At 42.5% G+C, this 23,733-nt stretch overlaps 1 protein-coding gene across 1 annotated transcript in view; it reads right to left on the bottom strand.

The window, feature by feature from the left end:
• PDE10A (phosphodiesterase 10A) overlaps window positions 1-23,733 on the bottom strand; it is a 258,873-nt gene that overhangs the window by 125,769 nt on the left and 109,371 nt on the right. The window contains exon 6 of the mRNA XM_053461389.1: window positions 2,467-2,607. Within this exon, the coding sequence (XP_053317364.1) occupies window positions 2,467-2,607 (141 nt within the window). The remainder of the gene's footprint in view (window positions 1-2,466; window positions 2,608-23,733) is intronic.

The following is a 23,733-nucleotide window of genomic DNA, read 5'->3' as shown; positions in this document are numbered from 1 at the left end:
CCCGATTTGTGTACCAGACCCCGGCGTGTCCCAGACTTACCTACCTTCCAAGCCTTGTGTCCTGCCTGAGTGCTTCCAAGCCGTGTGCCCTGCCTGAGAGCTTCCAAGCCGTGTGCCCTGCCTTAGGGCTTCCAAGCCGCTTGCCCTGCCTTAGGGCTTCCAAGCCGTGTGCCCTGCCTTAGGGCTTCCAAGCCAGTGGGCTTCCTGCCATGTGCCCTGCCAGTGGGCTGCCTGCCTCGACCTTTGGCCTGTGACCCCATTTCTGATATATAGCTGCCTGCCTTGACCTTTGGACCGTGACCCTTACTTCTCTATTTGGATTTGCCCCTGTATACTGTTGCCTGGACTTTTTCATCTGCTTCCTGCGCTATGCAAGCAAACCTGACAGCCCTGCCAGTGGGGTTCCTGCCGTGTGCCCTGCCAGTGGGCTTCCTGCTGTGTGCCCTGCCAGTGGGTCTCCAGTTCCAGGCTTGTCCAGCAAGACTTTCCAGTCCATGTGTTGCGATTAACTGTATCCTGTATATGCTTTATACCACTGTATATTATCTCTTGTCTGTACTTACCTGTCTGTCAATATGCATCTCGGAGTAGACAGAGCCTCAGATATCCCCTGCAATTGGGCTCCTACCCGGGTCCTGATTATGCTGGCCCGGGTCCTGACAATAGCAGACAGGTGCTGCTAATCAAGAGCCCTTGATTATTTCATCATCATCAGCAAGTGTGGCCATCTCTATAAAAGCTGAACTTTAGCAGTTTGCTGGTTGTAAGAAATGAAGGGTGCCTTTCAAATGGGACATTACATTTTATACATAATGTTTTGAGGAAGACTTGGGTTTCTGTAAGGTGCGATATCTGGTTTTACAATGTAAGGTCATTAATAACGCATTACAAAGAGTTTGGAACAAAGGCTCCAACCGAAGTGAATACCTGACAGGGGGTCAGACAACTGAAGCCGATGTATTTTAACATAACTGTGTATTTTTGCATAGACTGTCTGTCACCTCCGTAACTGGGTCATACAGGAAATCTCTGGAAAGAGTGGTCAGGTGAACCACTTTCTGGGAGGTACAAGGAATTCTGGGATGACTAGTTAGGGGCTGCAATAGTCAGAAGAGTCTGAGAAAAGAAGAGTCTAAGAAAGGAGAACACAGTGAACAGAAGGGTCCTGGGTCAGGAGACTCAGAACGAAGCTGTGACAGTGACCTAATTCAATATAAATATCCATTTTTCTATACACTTGTATTTGTGCTTTATTCATCACACATTCCCTAAAAGAATAACCCTGTAAGAGGGTAACATTAGCCTTTTTTAATTTAAAAAAAATCTCTTCTGCTGTGGACTACTCTTCCAATGATGCTCAGCATTATGGTGGACACCTGGCTGGCTGAGAATCATGGGAATTTTAGTTCACAGCTAGCATCTGCAGCTTTACTGTTGCTGCACTTCCCATGATGCTCAGCCAGCATCATGGAAGTAGTATGTCTGGCTGAGCCTCATGGGAATTCAATTCAATGTGTTGGTTATTTTTAATATGCACGACTGTGCTGACAAAAAGGAAGCATGTTTTAAGTGGCGATGAAAGCGCGACATTGTAAAGTGTAATTGCTTGTATTGGTGAGTCTTGCAAGAGTGATTTAAAAAAAAAAGAGTTACATTTCAGACTCTACAGACCTCTGTTTGCATGTGAAATGTTAACGTTCATGACAATTAGAAAAAGACTGAACAAGTATGGTTTGTTTGGAAGGGTCGCCATGAGAAAGCCTCTTCTTTCTAAAAAGCACGGCTTAGGTTTGCAGTGTTGCATCTGTGGAAACTGAAAGACTTCTGGAACAATGTCCTTTGGATAGACAGGACCAAGCTGGAGAGGTTTGGCCACAATGCAGAGCATCATGTTTGGAGAAAACCAAACACAGCATATCAGCACAAATACCTCATACCAACTGTCAAGCACACTGGTGGAAGGGTGATGCTCTGGGCTTGTTTTGCTGCCACATGACACTGGGAATTGTATTTATTAAGTTGACCATAAACTCCTCTGCATACCAATGGATTGTAGAGTCAAATGCTAGTGTAATATGAAATGTGGTGTTCATCTGAGGTTGTATTTACCTATTTTTTTCACATGCTAACGAACAGATGATTGTTATTATGTCCTCATATGTAAAACATAGAATTCAAAGAAGCTGTATGTTGTTTTTTACATGAATGTAGATTATAAGCTTCAGAGCAAGGTTTTGTTTAATTTTCCACTGTGTTTTTTTATATATACATTCGACAGATCAAAAGTATGTGCCAAGCTACATGTCTTCTTGCGACTTTGTCTTTACAGTTGTAATCATTCTCCTCAAGTACATTACTAAAACTATTAAATGAGATATAATCATAAGCCATGTAAAACACTAAAATACATGTGTAAAACATTAAACACAAAACAAATTTACTTTGGAAAACAAACAAAAAAATTACCCCCAAAATATCTTCTACTAACAGAGTATTTCTGGTTTTGGCTACATGTGCAGATATGGTAGTTCCATATTCCACTGGTCCAGCAGGAATTAATTGTGAGCGTCCATCCTTTGTTCCAGTTGGCGTGAACAAACATAGACTCTAAAGAGAAAGCAAAGAAAAGATAACTTCCATTGATTCCATTCACTTTATAGATCACTGATTAGACCTATCCTAAGAAATTGAATACATAACTGGAGACTTTATCTCCATGCCGTTGTAAAGAGCACTGGTGAGACCTATTGGTGGGATTCTATTAGTGTATTGTGTACAGTACCATACTTCCAGAAGAATAGAGATAGAGAAAGTTCAGAGAAGGGCTATTAAAATGGTTCATGGATTGCAAGATAAAACTTATCAGGGAAGGATAAAGAATGTTATCATATATAGCCTGGAAAAAAGACGTGACAGGGGGACATGATAAAGTTTATTAAAGAAATAGAAAGAAGAAATACTACGAAAACAAGATGACATAGTCTTAAGCTAGAGGGGTAAAAGTTTAAAAGTAATACTAGGAAATATTCTATTATTGAAGGCGTGGTGGCTGCATAGAATAGTCTTCCACTTGAGATGGTATCGCTTAATACAGTGAAGGCGTTTAAAGATGCAAGAGACAGGCATAAAGATGGGCTAGATATAGGACAATGCCACTGAATGGTCACTTTATATGTGTCTATGCTTTTAATATAAGAACAAAGTCTGTAATTTTTCTTGTTCTTTTATTCATTGGCAATTTATTGTTATCTAGCATACCTGGGAACTCTCCAGTTTTGCCCAGAGACTCTGGGAGAAGCGGCGCTTCTCGAGTTTTCAGGTCAACACTTAAATCCTCTGAACATACCTCACATGCCGCCCATTTCCACCTTAAATGAGGGGGTGTTCCGTGACCTCTGAGGTAAGGCCCACCGAGGTCAGTGGGAACACCCACAAGTAGGGTGACCACATTTTATTTCTTCAATTCGGGGACACACTATGAAGTGCATGAGATTACACACACAGGTGTGTATTATTATTATTATTCTTTATTTCTAAAGCACCGACAGATTCCGCAGCGCTGTACAAGGTGAAAAGGTTACAGATAATGACAGGTACAATACAACAATTGACATACAGATACAAGAGGAATAAGGGGCCCTGTTCCTGCAGGAACGTACAATCTAGATGGATAAGGGGTAAGAAACAGGAGTTGAGGACTGCATGGTGGTGAATTACGTTAATGTGGGGCGAGATAAGGGTTGTAAGTGGGTGAGAGGGAAGTTTTGATAATTACCTCAGTGGTAGGCTTCCCTGAAGAAAAAAGTTGTTAGTGAGCGTTTAAAGGAGGGTACAGTTGGTGAGAGTCGGACAGCACGGGGAAGAGAGTTCCAGAGGGTTGGTGCTGCGCGAGAGAAGTCCTGTAGGCAGGCGTGGGAGGAGGTGATAAGTGAAGATGCGAGGAGCAGGTCATTGTTGGATCTTAGAGGGCGGGCTGGAGTATATTGGCTGATGAGGGAGGATAGGTAGGGGGAGCGGCGTTAGTGAGAGCTTTGTAGGATAGAATGAGTAATTTGAGAGTAATTTGAATTCTGCTATGGATGGGGAGCCAGTGGAGGGACTCACAGAGAGGTGCGGCAGATGCAGAGCGTCGGGTGAGATAGATAAGTCTGGCAGAGGCATTGAGGACAGACTGGAGGGGGATAGTCGGGAGAGAGGGAGGCCAGTAAGTAGGTTGTTACAGTAGTCTAGACTGGAGATTACAAGTGGATTAGTTTAGCGGTGCTGGCAGTCAGGAACGGACAAATTCTGAAATGTTGCGCACTTGGTTGTGGCAGGATTTAGAGAGTGATTTGATGTGAGAGATTAAAGATAAGTTTGAGTCAAGAGTCACTCCGAGGCAGCGGACTTGTGGTGAAGGAGAGATAGTGGTACCGTCGACAGTGATGGAAAGGTCAGAAGGGGGAATAGAGTTAGAGGGAGGGATTAGAAGGAGTTTGGTTTTAGACATATTTATTTTGAGGTGGTGGGGCCATCCAGGAAGAGATGCCAGTTAGACAGCTGCTGATCTGAGAGAGGACAGATGCAGAGAGATTGGGGTTGGAAAGATAGATTTGTGTGTCATCTGCATGGAGGTGGTATTTGAAGCCAAAGCTGTCGATAAGTTTTCCAAGTGAGGAAGTGTAGATGACCCAGGACAGAACCCTGAGGCACTCCAACAGACAGAGGCATTGAAGAGGAGGAGTCACCAGCAAAAGACCCAGAGAAGGATCTGTTGGAAAGATACGAGTTAATCCAGGAGAGAGCAGTGTCTCGGAGACATAGAGAACTGAGAGTATGTATATATATATATATATATATATATATATATATATATATATGCGTTAGACATGCATTTTTAACTACATAATATGTATTTATCTCTTTGAAGTAAAGACTGTGATTAAAGTATGATTCCAAAATAACAGTTTAACTGGCAGTTAGTTTTCATACTGTAATATTAGCCCCTGCTGACAATATATATATAAATATTAGACCCTTCTGACAATATATATAAATATTAGATCCTGCTGACAATATATATTGTAACAGGTTCACCAAGAGAGCTGTAGTAACTCCCAGAGATCACCCACATGTATCCTCCTGTTGTCCCCAGAATCACTTCCAGCACCAGCCAGCATGCACACCTTGGAACCCTGCTATGTGTACCAAATAAGTAGACACAACTACCTTGAATTGAGTACAGCAGGAATGAACAGTTTATTGTTGTAAAACATAGACTCATATATCCACAGAACTTAATTAACATAAATTAACATGTAGACAACCCAACCTTTTGATCCCCTGGCAGCAATCCTATTGATGGGATTAATTAAACAATGGAGTTCCTGCCTGTGCTATCTTTGTTTGACAGCCATGCTGGAGCCATCTCTGAGTACCTTGGGGCCTTGTATGACTGGTCATTCTGTCACATATCTCCCCTTTTAAAAAGAAGACTGAACTGGGGCCAGACCCCAACCGGGTCTGCATCCAGTTCAGTCGGAGAGCACAGCTCCGTCACTCCTAGAGTTGTGGATGCAGGGGGCATCCCACTAACCAGTGCGGGGGTGCACTTAGAGACTGGGGAGTTCGGGTCCCAGATGAGGACAACAGTCCCACTCGCCAGGGCAGGGAGACAGGGTCCATAATCTGTGGGTAGCAGGCTTGCTTTCAGTCCTCTACAGGGGCCCCAGTGATGGACAGTTCCGCCACACACTCCATCACATATCTCCTTTTTCTGGGGGAGACTGACGTCTGATAAGATGCCACACTGTTTGACGCCGAAGTCAGTCTGTATATCTGGACCACCACTGCCAGCCACAAATTGGTACTCCCCAAAACAATTCAACAAATGATAGGGTGGCAGGGGCCCCTTCAATCCAGGGTTGGGGATCCGAGCCAGCTGCCCAACAATGTGGGGACCACAGGTGGCAACCACAGTCTCATCCACCTGTATGGGATACATGTCCAAAGGTGCTGGTTTTGTACCATCCTCTGGTGGAGGGACGTCTGATGAGGGAGGGCAGAGGCCAGCTGCACTCTGACCTGGAGAAAGCTCTTCTATAGGGTTTGCGGGCACCTCCAGTGCTGGTATCTTGGGGCCTTGTATGACAGGTCATTCTGTCACATATATATATAAATATTAGACCCTTCTGACAAAATATATAAATATTAGACCCTGCTGCCAATATATATAAATATTAGACCCTGCTGCCAATACATTTTATACTGAAAATATTGTCTATGCAAGCATTTCCTTGAGACATAAACACACAAAAGAAAGCCCTGCGCTCAAACTCCCATCATTCTTGGGCGGCAGCAACGGCTATAGTATTCATCAGCCCAAAATACATAGAACAAACACCGAAAAAAGTTACCTGCGCACTATCCCAAACACCTGTGCTTATATAGACAAATGGAGGTTTTTAGTTTCACTCCAATGGCCATTAAAATGGAAGCTCGCCTGCCAAGCATTTCCTTGGGCCATCACTCCCTCCTCTCCCACACCAAAAACAATATTTGCCACACTGACTGCAAATTGATAGGTCCTCTCCTCTGTAATCATCCCCAAGCCCCTTTGTCGCCTCATTTACTAAACCATACCGATCTTTTACTTACTCCCTGTAGTTCAGGTACAAATCAAATAAACAACACATAAAACAGCACTTGCATGTATAGATCAACTGAATAAGACATACAAACCCTGTATTTGCAGGTATACATAAATAATGTATGAAAACATCAATCGGAATTCACATAAAAACTTAGCATTAAAGGTATAGATAACATCCTCAAAATTACAGGCATAGATCACAGGTTGCACACCCCAGAGCCAGCCCTGGCATAGAACCTGACCAGCACTCAGATAACACACATAGGACTTGCCATCTTTGTTCCCAAACAGCCCAGCATGAGTTAATTCGGTCCCAAACAACCAGGCCTGTGCCATCTTGGTCCCCAAGGCTCAAACCCCCTGCTTGTGCAATCCTTGCCTTTCCACAAATAAATTATACATCTATGATACACACAAACACTTTTACAGTTGCTCACTAGTTCACACTTTCATACACATACTTCATTCACACAATTATTCTCTCACTCACACAAATCATTTACACATATTCATTAATGCACTCTCACAAATTAATTAATTCTCTTACTCATTCAGTCAATTCATCCATACATTAATTCATACTCTCACTCATTCACATAATGCATCCATACATTAATTCATACTCTCACCCATTCAGACAATTCATCCATACATTAATTATTTCATTCTCTCACTCATTCACACAATTCATCCATACATTAATTCTTTCATTGTCTCACTCATTCACATAATTCATCCACACATTAATTCATGTTCTCACTCATTTACATAATTCATACACACATTAATTCATGTTCTTACTCATTCATACAATTCATCCACATAATTCATTATCTCACTCATTCTCACTCTTTATTAATTTAAATATTCTTACTACACCCTTTCTCACGATCTACCCCCTCTTGTCTAACTATCAACCCCTCTACTCCTTCTCACTATCTACCCCTTCTCACTCTCTTCTCACTCCCTTCTCACTATCTCACCCTCTGTCCCCTTCTCACTATCTTCCCCCTCTCCTTCCCTTCTCACTATCTACCCCCTCTCCTCCCTTCTCACTAGCTACCTTCTCTCCTCCCTTCTCACTATCTACCCCCTCTCCCTTCTCACTATCTACCCCCTCTCCCTTCTCACTATCTACCCCCTTCTCACTATCTACCCCTCTCCCTCCCTTCTCACTATCTACCCTCTCTTCCTCCCTTCTCACTGTCTATCCTCTCTCCCTCCTTTCTGTCTACCCCCTCTCCCTCCCTTCTATCTACCCCTTCTCACTATCTATCCCCTCTCCCTCCCTTCTCAATATCTACCCCTCTCCCTCTTCTCACTATCTACCCTCTCCCTCTTCTCACTATCACTCCCTTCACACCATCTACCTTCTCTACCCCTTCTCACTAGCATCCCCTTCTCACTGTCTACCGCCTCTCCCTCCCTTCTCACTGTCTACCACCTCTCCCTCCCTTCTCACTGTCTACCCCCTCTCCCTCCATTCTCACTGTCTATCTCCTCTCCCTCCCTTCTATCTACCCCTTCTCACTATCTACCTCCACTCCCTCCCTTCTCACTATCTACCCCTTCTCCCTCCCTTCTCACTATCTACCTTCTCCCTCCATTGCAGTTCACTCACTGTACAGATGTCCTGTGGTGGAAGTGCGAGGCGAAGAGGGACACCAAGCAGTTGCTAAAACAATTTCATGAGCGATCACTTGGCGCCCCTCTCTCCCTCCGTGTCAAAAAAAAATAAGACGCTGTCTCAATTGGGGAGGCCACTGATTCCGCGACAATGCATTGTGGTCACCCTACCCACAAGATCAGCGGGACCATGCACTAACGTCAGCGATTAGTCCGCAAGGGTAGGCGCTAGGTGGCCACAGCGCATGTGCCTCTAGGGGGCCCGGTGTGACCCCTGTGACCCCTTGTTCATGTCGGATGCCTGGTGGACATCAGTGAGGCCAACAGCTGGATATGCAAGGACACACTCTACTTTATGCTGCTCACATAACATGCGGCTGGGTATATCACCCTGAAGCACCAGATAGGTTAGAGTGAGGTTTTGTCCTAGGTCAGCTTCTGTTTACTTTAAGGTAACCAGATTTTTTAAATGAAATCCGGGGACTTTTTTTTAAGTTGGCAAATAGTGAAAAAATATTTATAAGCATTTTTTCTTCAAACTATGCATCCAGTGTATTTGGTATGTGTTTATGGAATGATTGTATGATATATATATGTTATTTCTCCTCATTTTGTTCATAAGATTAAACAAAACAACTTTTGGGTAGGCCTGGATTAAGAGCATCATGGGCCTGGTACTGAGGATTTTGGGCCTTTTTATGGAAATAAATAAAATAGACAGAATCTTAACTCCTCGCCATCCATGTGTACTGGGTAACGATGACATCAGTGCTAGGCAGATAATATAGGATAGAATCTTATGTGATGGGATTGGGAGTACATCAGTACACGAGATGCCTAAAGCCACAATTTAGAGCCACTAATCCTTTAAATCTTTACTTTTTCTCTCACTGATTTCTGTGCCTAGAAAGTTTTGTCCTCTGAAGTGACTTCAAATTCAGGAGGGTGTTTTATCTCTGGATAAGTAAATATTTTATAGTTCAATTTATTCCTACAGTAAGTAAAGTGCCGGGAAACAGATGACCAAACGCACACACCAGGACGGACTCTGCCACACCATCACCCAAACACACCAGGACAGGCTCTGCCACACCGACACCTAAACACAAACACCAGGAGAGGATCTGTCACACCAACACCCCCCCCATACACACATACACCAGGACAGGCTCTGCCACACTGATGCCCAAACACACAACAGGACAGGCTCTACCAGACTGATACCCAGACACACACCAGGACAGGCTCTGGCACACCGACACCCAGACACACACCAGGACAGTTTCTGCCATACCGACACCCAGACACACACCAGGACAGGCTCTGCTACACCGACTCCCAAACACACACACACCAGGACAGGCTCTGCCACACCGACACCCAAACACCAGGACAGGCTCTGCCACACCGACACTCAGACACGAGTCTGCGAAAATGGGCAAAGAGTGTGTTGTGCCAAGGGAGCACAAGTCAGCGGAGGAAGTCGGTCGGACTATCCAGATCCGTGACATCTCCGTTCTGCTTTGTCGTTGATCCCCCTTTTGTGTTTTTGCCCCCTTCTGATCAGCCCCAGACATCACTATGTGTATTTATGCCCCTGAGCCTGCCCCTCCCTTTAGTATTGATTTATGTGATGGCCCCAGCTGCCCCCTTGTGTATTGATGCCGCCAGCCCAGATAAAATAATGCCCTGCACTATGGGGGATGTATATCTGACTAGCCAGCACCACCTTGTGAATTAATGCTCCCGCAGCCTTGCCTATTGCCCCCCCCTTTAGTATCATGTCAGCCCTGGCACCCAGATTGCATCCGCAGGACCTGCCCAACACCCAGATTGGAATCCTAGAACTTCCCATCTTTGCCCCAAACAGCCTGCCTATGGTATCCTAGCCTTAAATATCCTCCCTGTGCCCCCCACCTACACATCCATGCTATTCCCTCAATCACGCATACTCGTTCATATACCCTCCGCCACCTCCTTACCTGAACTGCGGATCTCGGTGCCGCTTGCTTCTGCAGGGGCCGCTGCTTCCCTCTGTGTTTCTTACACTGTGCAAGCAACTTCTCTTGTGCCGCCCATGGGAAGCAGGAACAGAGCAGCATCATGTAACATGAAATACAATCACTTGACTCCGCTGGGTTCCTGTTTCGCCAAGGCCGGAACAAGAGACCCTGCTCACACAGTGTGTATGAACAACGCACAGGTAAGCAGCAGTGCCCCTGCGGAAGTGAATGTTATTCCGGCCTTGCATCCGGGGACATAATTTGTCCGGGGGCAGTGTCCTTAATCCGAGGACTGTCTGGTCACCCTATTTTCATTTGTTTACTAATCTTCTTGCAAGAAGCTTTGAAAGCTTTGTCTCTGTGTTTGCAGGTGACACAAAATTAGGTTAATCCAGACTGCAAAGTAAATTTAGCCTAATTGGAGAATTAGGCGGCCAACTGGCAGATAAGATTTAAAGTTGAAAATGTATGCATTTTGTGGAAAAAAAACATTTCTATTGTTACCTTAAAAAGGGTTGCATTGGGTAAATCATTAAATGAGGAGGACTTGGTAATAATTGTCGACAATAAACGTCAATATCAGTCAGTCGCAGTAAGGGAGGATCAGATATTGTCATGTATAAAAGGGGCACTGCCTTAGTGAAACTGAACAGTAAGATCCATCCTTGACTGTGTAATGCAAATCTGGACGTCTATTTTTAAAAAGAAAGCTATGAATATCAAAAACGTGCAGAGCCTGGCTACAAAATTCATAAGGAAAATGGAACATATATGCGTATATATAGCTTATATAATTTAACTTAGAATTATTTAATAACACTCCTAAGAAGCTGAATCCAAACTATAGAATGATCCCTAAATGTGAGAAACTTGCCTAGGTTTCCTTAATAGCTCCCTCGAAATCTAAATAAAAGGCACTAAATCTAATCTCTGTTTTTGCACAGAACCCAATATATCCTGCACACTGGTAATTTGTCCCATCCTAAACTTTTTGCTGTATCTAGTAGAGATTAGTACATTTCCTTGCTAAAAACATCAGGTAGGAACAAGACAGACCAGCGGGAGTGATAACAATGCCCAACGTGCTTTTAACTGGCATGGGAGGTTTGCTTCATCAGGGGCAAGCAAAATGTTTAGGAAGGGGCAAACAATTACTGGGTTTCACTCCAAGGGAACTCTCCTCCTTCTAAATGATAAACTGCAATTACGGCAAAAAAGGAGCACATTCTCACCAATCTGTTCTCAGCTAGGTGCTAGATGAAATATGCCCCGATTGTGACATGTTTTCTTTTACACCAAAGGACAATTAAAGGTTCAAAGAAAAGACAGCAAGTAGAATGGCTCTTCCACTTGCCCTGCTCTAAGGAGGCAGGGGAAAATGTGTGGCAAACTTTATACAATGTCATCTTTCCATAGGTCTAACATTATTTTTGTTGGTCTGACACCGTACGGTTTTCTCCTAGACCTGCCCTTGGGGAACGACGATGGTTGGAGGCAGGGCCTTCTTGTTGGGAGTGGCCTCTGCCAATAAGCAAGTTGATTTACTCTGACAGATGCCTCCATGACATTGTCCTGGAATTGAAATGTCGTCCTTTTTTTTTCTGACGTGGAGTAGAGAGAGCAGCAGAGACAGAGGCTTCGGGCTCCCGCTGCAGGACCTCTACAAGGTAAGTAAACTTCAAGGGGGGAGAGGGGTAGATAGTGAGAAGGGTAGATAGTGAGAAGTGGGGGAGAGGGGGTAGATAGTGGACGAGAGTGAGAGGGGTAGATAGTGGGGGGTGGGGGGATAGTGAGAAGGGTGTGAGAGGGATAGATAGTGAGAAGTGGGGGGAGAGGAGAAGATAGGGGGTAGATAGTGAGAAGTGGGAGAAAGGGGGTAGATAGTGAGAAGGGGGGAGAGGGGGTAGATATTGAGAAGTGGGGGAGAGGGGTAGATGTAATGAGAAGGGAGAGAGAGTCATAGATAGTGGGGTAGATAAGTGGGGTGAAAAGGGGGAGGGGTGTTTGTGTGCATCACAGATGTACATTTGATTTGTGGAAAGGCAAAGATGTGGAAAGGCAAAGATGGCACAAGCAGAGTTTTTGAGCCTTGAGGACCAAGATGGCACAGGCAGGGTGTTTATGGGACAAAGATGGCACAGGCCGGGCTTTTTGGGGACAAAGTTGACTCCTGCTGGGCTGTTTAGGGACAAAGATGACAAGTCCTATGTGAGTAATTTGGGTGCTGGTCCGGATCTATGTGGGCAATGTGGATACCAGGGCTGACTTTGGGGTGTGCGACCTGTGATCTATGCTTGTAATTTAGGAGGTTTTATCTATGCCTTTAATGCTGAGTTTTTATGTGAATTCCAATTGATCTATACCTACAAAGCTGTCCATACATTATTATTGTATACCTGCAAATACAGGATTTGTATGTCTGATTCTAATTCAGTGTGACAAATATTTTTTTAGGTACAGGAAAAAGGGAATGATTGCATGCTAGGGAGTGTGGAACAGGGCCCACTTTTTTCAGTATGAAATGAATTGGCAACAGGGTCTAATATTGATATATATATATATATATCGGCAGCAGGGTCTAATATTAATATATACTGGCAGCAGGGTCTAATATTAAGTTCAGTTCAGCTGTTATTTTGAAATCATATTTCCATCACAGTCTTTACTTCAAAGAGATAAGTATATATATATATATACCTGTGTCTTTAATCTCATGCGCTTCATAGGGTGTCCCTGAATGGCAGAAATGAAATGTGGTCACCCTAAGGCAGGTACACCGATCAGCCATAACATTATGACCACTGAGAGGTGAAGTAAATATATATAGGCAGCAAGTGAGCATTTCATACTCAAAGTTGATGTGACTTTCACTAGGGCTAAATTGTGATAGCTAGATGACTGGGTTAGAGCATCTCCAAAACCGCAGCTCTTGTGGGGTGTTCTCGGTCTGCAGTGGTCCAAAAGTGATCCAAGGAACAAAAAACAGTAAACCAACAACAGGGTCATGGGCAGTCAAGACTCATTGATGCATTTGGGAGGCGAAGGCTGGCCCATGGTCAAATACAATAGATGAGCTACTGTAACACAAATTACTAAAAAAGTTAATGCAGGTTCTTATAGAAAGGTGCCAGAACACAGTGCATTGCAGTTTGTTATGTATGGGCCTGCGTAGACACAGACCAGTCAGGGTGCCCATACTGACCCCTGTCCACTGCCGAGAGCGCCTACAATGGACATGTGAGCATAAGAACTGGACCACAGAGCAATGGAAGAATCTGGCCTGGTCCGATGAATCACGTTTTCTTTTAGATCACGTGTTTGCGTCTCTTACCTGGAGAACGCATCCAAAGGCCCCACCTCACAACTTACAGAACATAAAGGACCTGCTGTTAATGCCTTGGTGACAGATACCACAGCACACCTTCAGAGGTCTAGTCGAGTCTCTGTCTCAATGGATAAGGGCTGTTCTGACAACAAAAGGGAACCTACAAAATATATGGCAGGTGGTCATAATGCTACGGCTGACTGGTGTATGTATGGTTGATGACTCACTTCAGAATCATAGACAGATGTCACCATCTTTATTTTTTTTAAAACTCAACACCATACCTCTGGTGTATGAAGGTAGAGGTGTCCTACTGGAAGGGGATTTCAATACTGTCAGATATTTTAGGCTGGAAAACTATTATTTTATATTTGTGTATTTTATATGAACACAAAACCATTTTGTTTCCTTAATCAAATAATGATTTTTTTCTGTTCTCTCTATAATTGAGAACAAAGAATCTTTTATGAATATAAAAAAATATTTCCTAATTATCTTCTATGGGAAAATTTATGGAGTAGAAGATGCTTTCTCTAGAAATGTAAATTGGAATGGGGGATACATTGCAAGACCACCACGACGGATTTACCACCTAGGAGCAGTAGCGTACCTAGCGGGGGCGGGGGGGGGGCGGTCCGCACCGGGTGCCGCTCATCAGGGGGGTGCCAACTTGCCGGCACCCGGCACCCCTCCAGAGACGGACAGTAATGTCCGCCGCTGGAGGAGCAGGCTCGCAAGGCAGCGGTATCGGGGGGGGCTCCCTTGAGTGATTTTAAGCCGGTTCAAGGATCTCCCTTGAACCCGGCTTAAAATCACTCAAGGGAGCCGGAGGTCTGTTAAAGACCTCCGATACCGCTCCCTTGCGATCCGCGCGGCAACAGCTGTTGTGCGCCGGGGTTTGTTGTCAGATCCCGGCGCACAACACTGAAGCCGCGCCCACCGCTGTCCGTGCCCTCTGAACCCCGTGCCCTCGGAAGAAGACAGAAGAACTGAAGAAGAAGAGGAGCGAAGAGCAGGAAAAGGAGCTGTAAGGAGAAAAGAGGAAAGGTAGGAAAGCATACAGTGAGAGTGGATTGGTGTATGTGTGTGGATTGGTATGTGTGGATTGGTATGTGTGTTGATTGGTATGTGTGTGTGGATTGGTATGTGTGTGGATTGGTATGTGTGTGGATTGGTGTATGTGTGTGGATTGGTGTATGTGTGTGGATTGGTGTATGTGTGTGGATTGGTATGTGTGTGGATTGGTATATGTGTGGATTGGTGCATGTGTGTGGATTGGTATGTGTGTGGATTGGTATGTGTGTGGATTGGTGTATGTGTGTGGATTGGTGTATGTGTGTGGATTGGTATGTGTGTGGATTGGTATATATGTGTGGATTGGTATATGTGTGTGGATTGGTATGTGTGTGTGGATTGGTATATGTGTGTGGATTGGTATGTGTGTGGATTGGTATATATGTGTGGATTGGTGTATGTGTGTGGATTGGTGTATGTGTGTGGATTGGTGTATGTGTGTGGATTGGTATGTGTGTGGATTGGTATGTGTGTGGATTGGTATATATGTGTGGATTGGTATATATGTGTGGATCAGTAGCGTACCTAGCGGGGGGCGGGGGGGGCGGTCCGCACCGGGTGCCGCTCATCAGGGGGGGTGCCAACTTGCCGGCACCCCTCCAGAGACGGACAGTAATGTCCACCGCTGGAGGAGCAGGCTCGCAAGGGAGCGGTATCGGAGGTCTTTAACAGACCTCCGGCTCCCTTGAGTGATTTTCTCCCTTGAACCCAGCTTAAAATCACTCAAGGGAGCCGGAGGTCTGGTAAAGACCTCCGATATCGCTCCCTTGCGATCCACGCGGCAACAGCTGCTGTGCGCCGGGGTCTGTTGTCAGATCCCGGCGCACAACACTGAAGCCGTGCCCACAGCTGTCAGTGCCCTCTCAACCGGAAGAAGACAGAGAAGACAGAAGAACTGAAGAAGAGGAGGCAAAGAAGCTGAATGAAGAAAAGAGGAAAGGTAGGAAAGCATAGAGTGAGAGTGACAGTGTGAGTGGATTGGTATATGTGTGGATTGGTGTGTGAGAGTGACAGTGTGAGTGGATTGGTATATGTGTGGATTGGTGTGTGTGGATTGGTATATGTGTGGATTGGTATGTGTGTGGATTGGTATGTGTGTGGATTGGTATATGTGTGTGGATTGGTATATGTGTGTGGATTGATATATGTGTGTGGATTGATATATGTGTGTGGATTGATATATGTGTGTGGATTGATATGTGTGTGGATTGATATGTGTGTGGATTGGTATATGTGTGTGGATTGGTATATGTGTGTGGATTGGTATATGTGTGTGGATTGGTATATGTGTGGATTGGTATGTGTGTGGATTGGTATATGTGTGTGGATTGGTATATGTGTGTGGATTGGTATATGTGTGTGGATTGGTTTGTGTGTGGATTGGCATGTGTGGATTGGTGTATGTGTGGATTAGTATATATGTGGATTGGTGTATGTGTGGATTAGTATATGTGTGGATTGGTGTATGTGTGGATTAGTATATGTGTGTGGATTGGTATATTTGTGGATTGGTATATGTGTGGATTGGTGTATGTGTGTGGATTGGTATATGTGTGGATTGGCATGTGTGTGGATTGGTATATGTGTGGATTGGTATATTTGTGGATTGGTATATGTGTGTACCATTTCCAATGTATTTTTCATTATATAATTATGCTCTAAAGTACATCATAACTCCCATCACTCTATACTGTTCCATACAGTGGCAGAGCTGGGAGACAGAGGCCTTGCACCCCCACCGCAGGACTCTTGAAAGGTAAGTGAACTTCAAAGAGGGAGAGGGTAGATAGTTAGGAGGGGTAGATAGGGAGAAGGGAGTGAGACGGGGGATAGGGGATAGATAGGGAGAAGGGAGTGAGACGGGGTAGATAGGGCAATCATACTCCTATCATGCCAAGTCTGCAAGTACATCCTGGAATCTGGGAATGCCTGGGCATGATAGGAATATGATTGATGTTAACAATCATATATATATATATATATATATGTATATAGTGATAAGTGTTATGCTGTACCACCATCAATGTCTGCCTCAGTATATAATGATAACAGTAATGCTGTACTACCTTCAGTGTCTGTGCTGGTATATAACGGTAGAAGCTATGCAGTTTTAAAGTGTGTGTGTGTGAAGGGGGGGGTGCCACATACAGGATCCGCCCCAGGTGCCAAATACTCTAGGTACACCCCTGGTGTGGATTGGTATATGTGTGTGGATTGGTATATGTGTGTGGATTGGTATGTGTGTGGATTGGTATGTGTGTGTGGATTGGTGTATGTGTGTGGATTGGTGTATGTGTGTGGATTGGTGTATGTGTGTGGATTGGTGTATGTGTGTGGATTGGTATGTGTGTGGATTGGTGTATGTGTGTGGATTGGTATGTGTGGATTGGTATGTGTGTGGATTGGTATGTGTGTGGATTGGTAAGTGTGGATTGGCAAGTGCGGATTGGTAAATGCGGATTGGTAAGTGTGTGAGAGTGATGGGTGTTATGCTGTACCATTTCCAATGTATTTTTCATTATATAATTATGCTCTAAAGTACATCATAACTCCCATCACTCTATACTGTTCCATACAGTGGCATAGCTGGGAGACAGAGGCCTTGCACCCCCACCGCAGGACTCCTGAAAGGTAACTGAACTTCAAAGAGGGAGAGGGTAGATAGTTAGGAGGGGTAGATAGGGAGAAGGGAGTGAGAAGGGGTAGATAGGGCAGAAGGGAGCGAGAAGGGGTAGATAGGGCAATCATACTCCTATCATGCCAAGTCTGCGAGTGCCTCCTGGAATCCGGGTATGCCTGGGCATGATAGGAATGTGATTGCTGTTAACAATTATATATATATATATATATATTGTTATTTAATTGTTTTGTCCTATTTTGGTGTGTTACTTACTTTAAATGAAAGTGTTAGATTTTTTTATGGTGTGTGGGGGGGTCATATTCAGTTTCGGCCAGGTAGTTTTAAAGTGTGTGTGTGGGGGGTGCCACATACAGGATCTGCCCCGGGTGCCAAATACTCTAGGTACGCCCCTGCCTAGGAGGTAACTTCTAGAGATATGTGTGATCAAGGCCAAATTCCAGATGTATACGTAATTGTCTTGAAGTTATCTCTCTTAGAGGTAAATGATGGAAATACAAGGGTGCAAATACGCTAAGAAGTCCTAATTATTATGAGTAAAACCCACAATTATGATTGGAGAATTTCAGTCAATAGGTGGAGAATATGATAATAAGCCCTGTCTTTAAAAGCATATGTTTCAGACAATTTAGGGGCCCATACAAATTGGAGACCGGCAAACAATTAGACTCCAGGGAATTTGCCCTCAGACAATTGGACTCCCAGACAATTGTAAACCCCAGACAATTGAAAGCCCAGACAATTTGGACCCAAACAATTGGAATTTGGAACATCACAAGATCTTGGCACCATATTTCACTCTCACAATTACTCTAACATATATATAACTTTAAGAAAGTTATTTTTCTTTCCACTTAACTTTTCCACTGAAACTGGATTGCTATCTACAAGGACTAGTTGGACCACAGCAGCAAGTGGTGGTAAACATAATGGTTTTATTATCCTGAATAGAGGTACATTTTGTCTACTGCAATGTAGAAGAATTTATTCCCTTCTTCTGGGAAACAGTATAAGACATTATTGTATATGACGGCTTGTGAGTCTGCAGCTTATAACCCGTAATAATGACAATTATGTAAAAGGTATTTTTACCTGTAACTGAAGTTTGACATTATTTGTATCTATTGCAAATTTCAATAATACTCTTAGACATTATTAAGTTATTTTTAATTGCCGTATTAGTAAGACTAATAATGAGATATAGTGATCTTTTTGTTACCGCCCTGATTATTATTATTTTGGGTTTTATTTTTGGTTGCTGAGTGGATTGGAAATTAATTTATTTGATGTTAACAAATGCTGTTTATATAAGGTGATATTATTTGATCAAGCTGAAATGTTTATGCAATGTGCTTTTTCACCTGTTGCATTTTATATGTGTTAAACTCATAAGATAATGATTAATAATGGATAACTAATCAATAATACACTGTATTTTCATTTTGACATGTTTAAAGGATAATTTTTATGTTATCTTCTGCACTACATGGGTAATAAAGATATTTTGTAGATTGTGTGTTTACAATAAATAATATTTTGATCGACTATCGTGATGGTATATCTCATTTGAAATAACATTTTTGGCATGATCTGAAAGGATTTAGGATCAGAGATAAAATATAGGGTATCTCTTTATATTAATACTGTGGATGTAGTCCTACAATAATTAATAGAGTCAGCATTTTGTGTATGTGATAGAATATTGGTTTTGCCTATTTTATCTCATTAATATCCCTAACAAAGCTGATGCCAAATGAGATCATAGCAAAGCTAGATAACTCAGTACTGGGTCTCATTCTATAGGCCATCTCTGCAAACAACTCCACATGTGACACATGGAGGAGCCTCAATCCAACTGAGGGATTACACGTTTTAATCACACCCCATGACTCCTATATTCAGATTCGTTCTAACAATATCTGAAGGCAGTGAACATACATGACACAATCATCAAAACTGAGTCTTTCATTAACTAAAGCAAGAAAGCTAACGTTCAACCTGTCACCTTCACATAAACAACGTTACTGTCGGGGTACCACTGAATCTGGATGGAGGAAAATGGGTACCGGTCAAAATATTGATTGAAATATAAAATAAACCTTAACAAAAAAAGCCAAAGCGTAAAACAAGAGGGTTGTCTTAGATCAAGGTCAGGAGCTGGAACGGGTAGTCACCACCACTACCAGCAGAGGTCAGGAGTCCAAAAATCTGCTTAGTCCAAAATCAGGCAGGAGTTTAGAACCAGAATGGGAATCAGACAGGCCAGGTCATACACAGGAATGAAACACAGGAGGAACGCGCTCATGTGTTAGGAACCACGAAAGGGCAACCAGCAACTGAACTAGCTAGGTAATTATAGTCACAGGCTATAAGAAGAGGAGGGGTTAGCTTGGATTCAGAAGTGGGTGCGACCTAACAAACAGAAAGCCATAAGGAGGAAGAAAAACCAGTATAGGTAGGCCAAAACCCTGACAGTACTCCTCCCCTAACAACCCCCCCTCAGGTTTATAAGGCAATTGGGTATGAAAGGCTCATACCAGTCTAGCGGCATGAACATCCTAGGTGGGCACCCAGGATCGTTCCTCAGTTCTGTATCTCCTCCAATGAACTAAATAATGCAGAGCCCCCCTGGACACATGAGAATCGATGATAGACTGAACTTCATATTCATCATGACCATCAACCTGGATTGGGAGAGGGCAACAAGCAGCCAATCTTCTGGCCTCAGAGAGGTATGCCAAATTCCTGTGATCCGTTGAAAATGACATCATTCCTTAAGTGCCAGAATTATAGCCAGAAGTTCCCTATGACCAATCTTGTAGTTGTATCCAGCTGGACAGAGTTTTTTTTTTTTTTTTTTAATTAAAGGAGCCACACGGGTGTAGAGGCCCCTTAGGTTTAGGACATTAAGACTGAAAGGTGCCTTCTCCTGTCTCAGATGCATCTACTTTCAAGATAAATGGTAATGTCTGGTCCCAGTAGACCAAAATGGGGATCGGGAGCAAATGCTTTTTTCAAATCCTTAAAAGCCTGAATCGCAGACAGAGGCCATCATAGAGGATCACTCTCTATTTGGGTGAGATCCGTGATGGGTTTGCCATGAATTTGCATATGAATTTGCGGTAATAATTAGCAAAACTGAGTAAGTGTTGGACAGACAGAAGACCTACAGGATGGGGCCAATTAAGTACCACATAAACCTTTTGAGGGTCCAATGAAACTGAAATAATATAGCCCTAAAATGCAACCTGGGCTTTATGAAAAGAGGGGGGGATAGAGGCAAAACTTTATTACAGCGAGAGACATTCTGGATTGTACAACTAAAAACTATGGCCCCAGCAGGGCTGAATGAAAAATTGACATTTTCCTCATTTATTTGATATGTGATTGGTAAATACATGCAATGTTATGCTACAGTACAGACACGTGTGCGACGTAAATAACTATCCGAATATCTTGAGAAGTAGGATTGATACCTAGAACCTAAGATATCAAGTTGGCTTAGGTTTATGGTAAATAGGAGGGTCCCAGGTAAGACTATTGCCCTTATATAGGGGGTAATGGATGATTGTTTACATCCCTTTTCGATCCACAAATAGTATATGTTAGGTGGATATAATTTCTGCAACTATACACTTTTCCAGTGAGTGCATAATTTTAATTGGTGATGGACATTGGGTATATTATAATTAAAACGTGAATGTCTATAGGCATAAGCCAGTAGATTTAATCAGGTATAAATTTATGTTTGTTGCAGTTTGCACATGGTTTTCACTGTATTATAAATTATAGATTATTAGTTTACAGAGCCACTTATTTATGTTATTATTATGATTTGATATTACACAGTTTATACCTACTTGTTATCATCATGATTTGATATTACACAGTTTATATTTACTTTTATGTGGAATACTAATGTATTCTACTATATTATGTCACATACAGAATATATGGCCACTTAATATTGTCAATTAATTTTATGTTTTGCCCCGAGGTTAAAACTTCACAGTAATTAATACGTATATGAGCCTTGACTTTTGATAAGGCATCACATCACTAGGCACCAATTATACATGGGCATCTCACATAGATCTCCCCATCGGCACATATTTATATAACGCTGATAACATAGTATATTAGTAAAACAATACAAACTTTCAAAAGACATATGGCAGAACATATAAACTATGTTCATAATATTATTGAAACATCTTAAGACATTTTAAAGCACATCATGATAACAACCCACATTGCCTCAAAGTTTGTCAATTAGCTCAAAAAAATTAAAGGGAATCATGAAGTATCATCATAAAGTATTGCAGAGGGAATCCCTATGGATTTATATAATGAAAACCCTTCTTTCGCATGGTTCAAATTAGGAATTTAATTACACATTTTATATTGGCTGTTAATTCACTTAATGTGATCATTTTCAGCTACTCATAGTAATAGAACAGCACACAACTACCAAAGTATTCCACTTGATACTACTCAGTATCAAATCAATGTATTTATTCATTTAATTTATTATTTCCTTTCATTCTGCTTATTTCATATTTTTTTACAAATTTAAATAAGAATAAAACATATATTCTAGCGCACACTGCTATCATATGTCAAAGAAAATAGTGCCCTAATGACAATAACAATATATTCGAAAACAGCTCAATGGAATGTTAGTTTGCATCAAATCTGTCCTAACAGTATATTCTGATTTGTTACAATCACAGCGAACACATGATGTAATCTCCTTCAGTACTAGAGCTACTCGATTTCAGAGCAAATGCTCCGAAAAATAACCATCATCTTATATTCGAGGTTGCCTTCTAATCAGACCTCAAATAGAGGTCTGACTACAAGAGTAAGATCCAGGTCCCCCTAAGCGGTGCAGGGGACCCGGATCCTCCTCTCTAGCAGCCAGTGGACGTTTGTGCGATGCGCGCAGACAACCTCTGTGTAACGATTGGATGAGGAGGACCCCGGATGGCGGAGTGAGCCAGGCAAACAGGAACCAGGAGTAGCCAGGAGAGCTGGAACCGAGAATCAGGTGTGGTAACCAGTAAAGCAGGAAGCCGAATCAAATCCAGAAGAGTAGTCAAACAAGCCGAGTCAATACCAACGATCAGAGAACAGGAGCCAAATCAGAAAACAGGAGCGAAGTCAGCAAGCCGGGTCAAACTAAGAAATAAATAAATATATAAAGTGTCGCGCAAAAAATAAATTAAAAAAAACAAAAAAAAACACAATTTAAAGATATAAAATTCACCAAAATTGTGACACACACAGTGTGTAATCCACCAGAAATATAATTGAAAACAATACTTATATCCTCAATTAAGTGGAATTGGCATCCAACCGTTTTCAAATGGAGGCTTGTTGACATATGAAAATCAAAAACAAATAATAATCATAGTGCTTTCTATATTATATCAGTGAAAGACTTCCCCCCCAGGATAATATTGCACTCACGTAAGGTTGAGCAAAACAGCTTGCTCAAACTAGACAAGCGTTGTGGGATTCCTCTCCCAAGTTGTATCTCCTCCGTTGTTTACGTCTGAACCGTTTTCTGATCCATACAAACAGCGAAATGCAGATGGGGAGACAGGAGATGTATTGCAAAAAGATTTATTTGCAGCAATAAAATGCAATGTGCTCTTGAATTAAAGTCTCAAAGTATCGGAGTCCTCTTTGTAGCTCCAACCGGCGAGAAACAGCTCCCGGGTATAACGTCAAACACCTAAACGCGTTTCGCCCTATCAGCAGGCTTCTTCAGTAGTGTGATGTTGCTCCAACTCCACCTCCCTTAAATAACTGATTCCATTCAAATTGTGTCTATTCCTGCAGCTCGTTAGGATGTATCACAGGTGTAGCCAAGTCCATATCACAACAACAATTAGAAAGTACAAACAACAATTAGAAAGTAGTTTGTTCCAAAAGAGACACGGGAATCCGATAAAGTACATCATATATAATATAAATATAAATATTAAAAACATAATCATATTAATTCATATATAATGATTTTAGAAGACTGGTTTTAAAAGAGTTTAAATAAAATTTGTTCAAAGAGCATAGAGTTAAATCTAAAGTGCATATTAAATACCATCATACAGATAACAATTGTAAATAAATTTAGGTCCTCAGTTGTCCCTGACCAGATAAAAAACATATCTTTTAACGAAATTATCTTTTTTAATGAAAAGATAATCACTCCGTACCGTCACACTTTAGAGAGTTCCATGGTAGTGATCCAAAATGCTTAACCATTATGGGGATTCAATTAGTTAGAAGGGACTGGAGAGGGGGTGATTATGAGAAGAAAATAGGCCAGATAGAAATGCAATGGGTCTATAACCTTAAAACCCTAGCCCCAAAAGGTTTGAATCAGGATTTTGATTTGTTTAATTTTTTAAGTTGATTTAGGATTTTTAAC

Source organism: Spea bombifrons, chromosome 3, assembly GCF_027358695.1.
Source record: "Spea bombifrons isolate aSpeBom1 chromosome 3, aSpeBom1.2.pri, whole genome shotgun sequence".
Classification (NCBI taxonomy): Eukaryota; Metazoa; Chordata; class Amphibia; order Anura; family Pelobatidae; genus Spea; species Spea bombifrons.
Note: the sequence above shows the minus strand (reverse complement) of the source record. Positions and strands in the feature narration are given on the sequence as shown.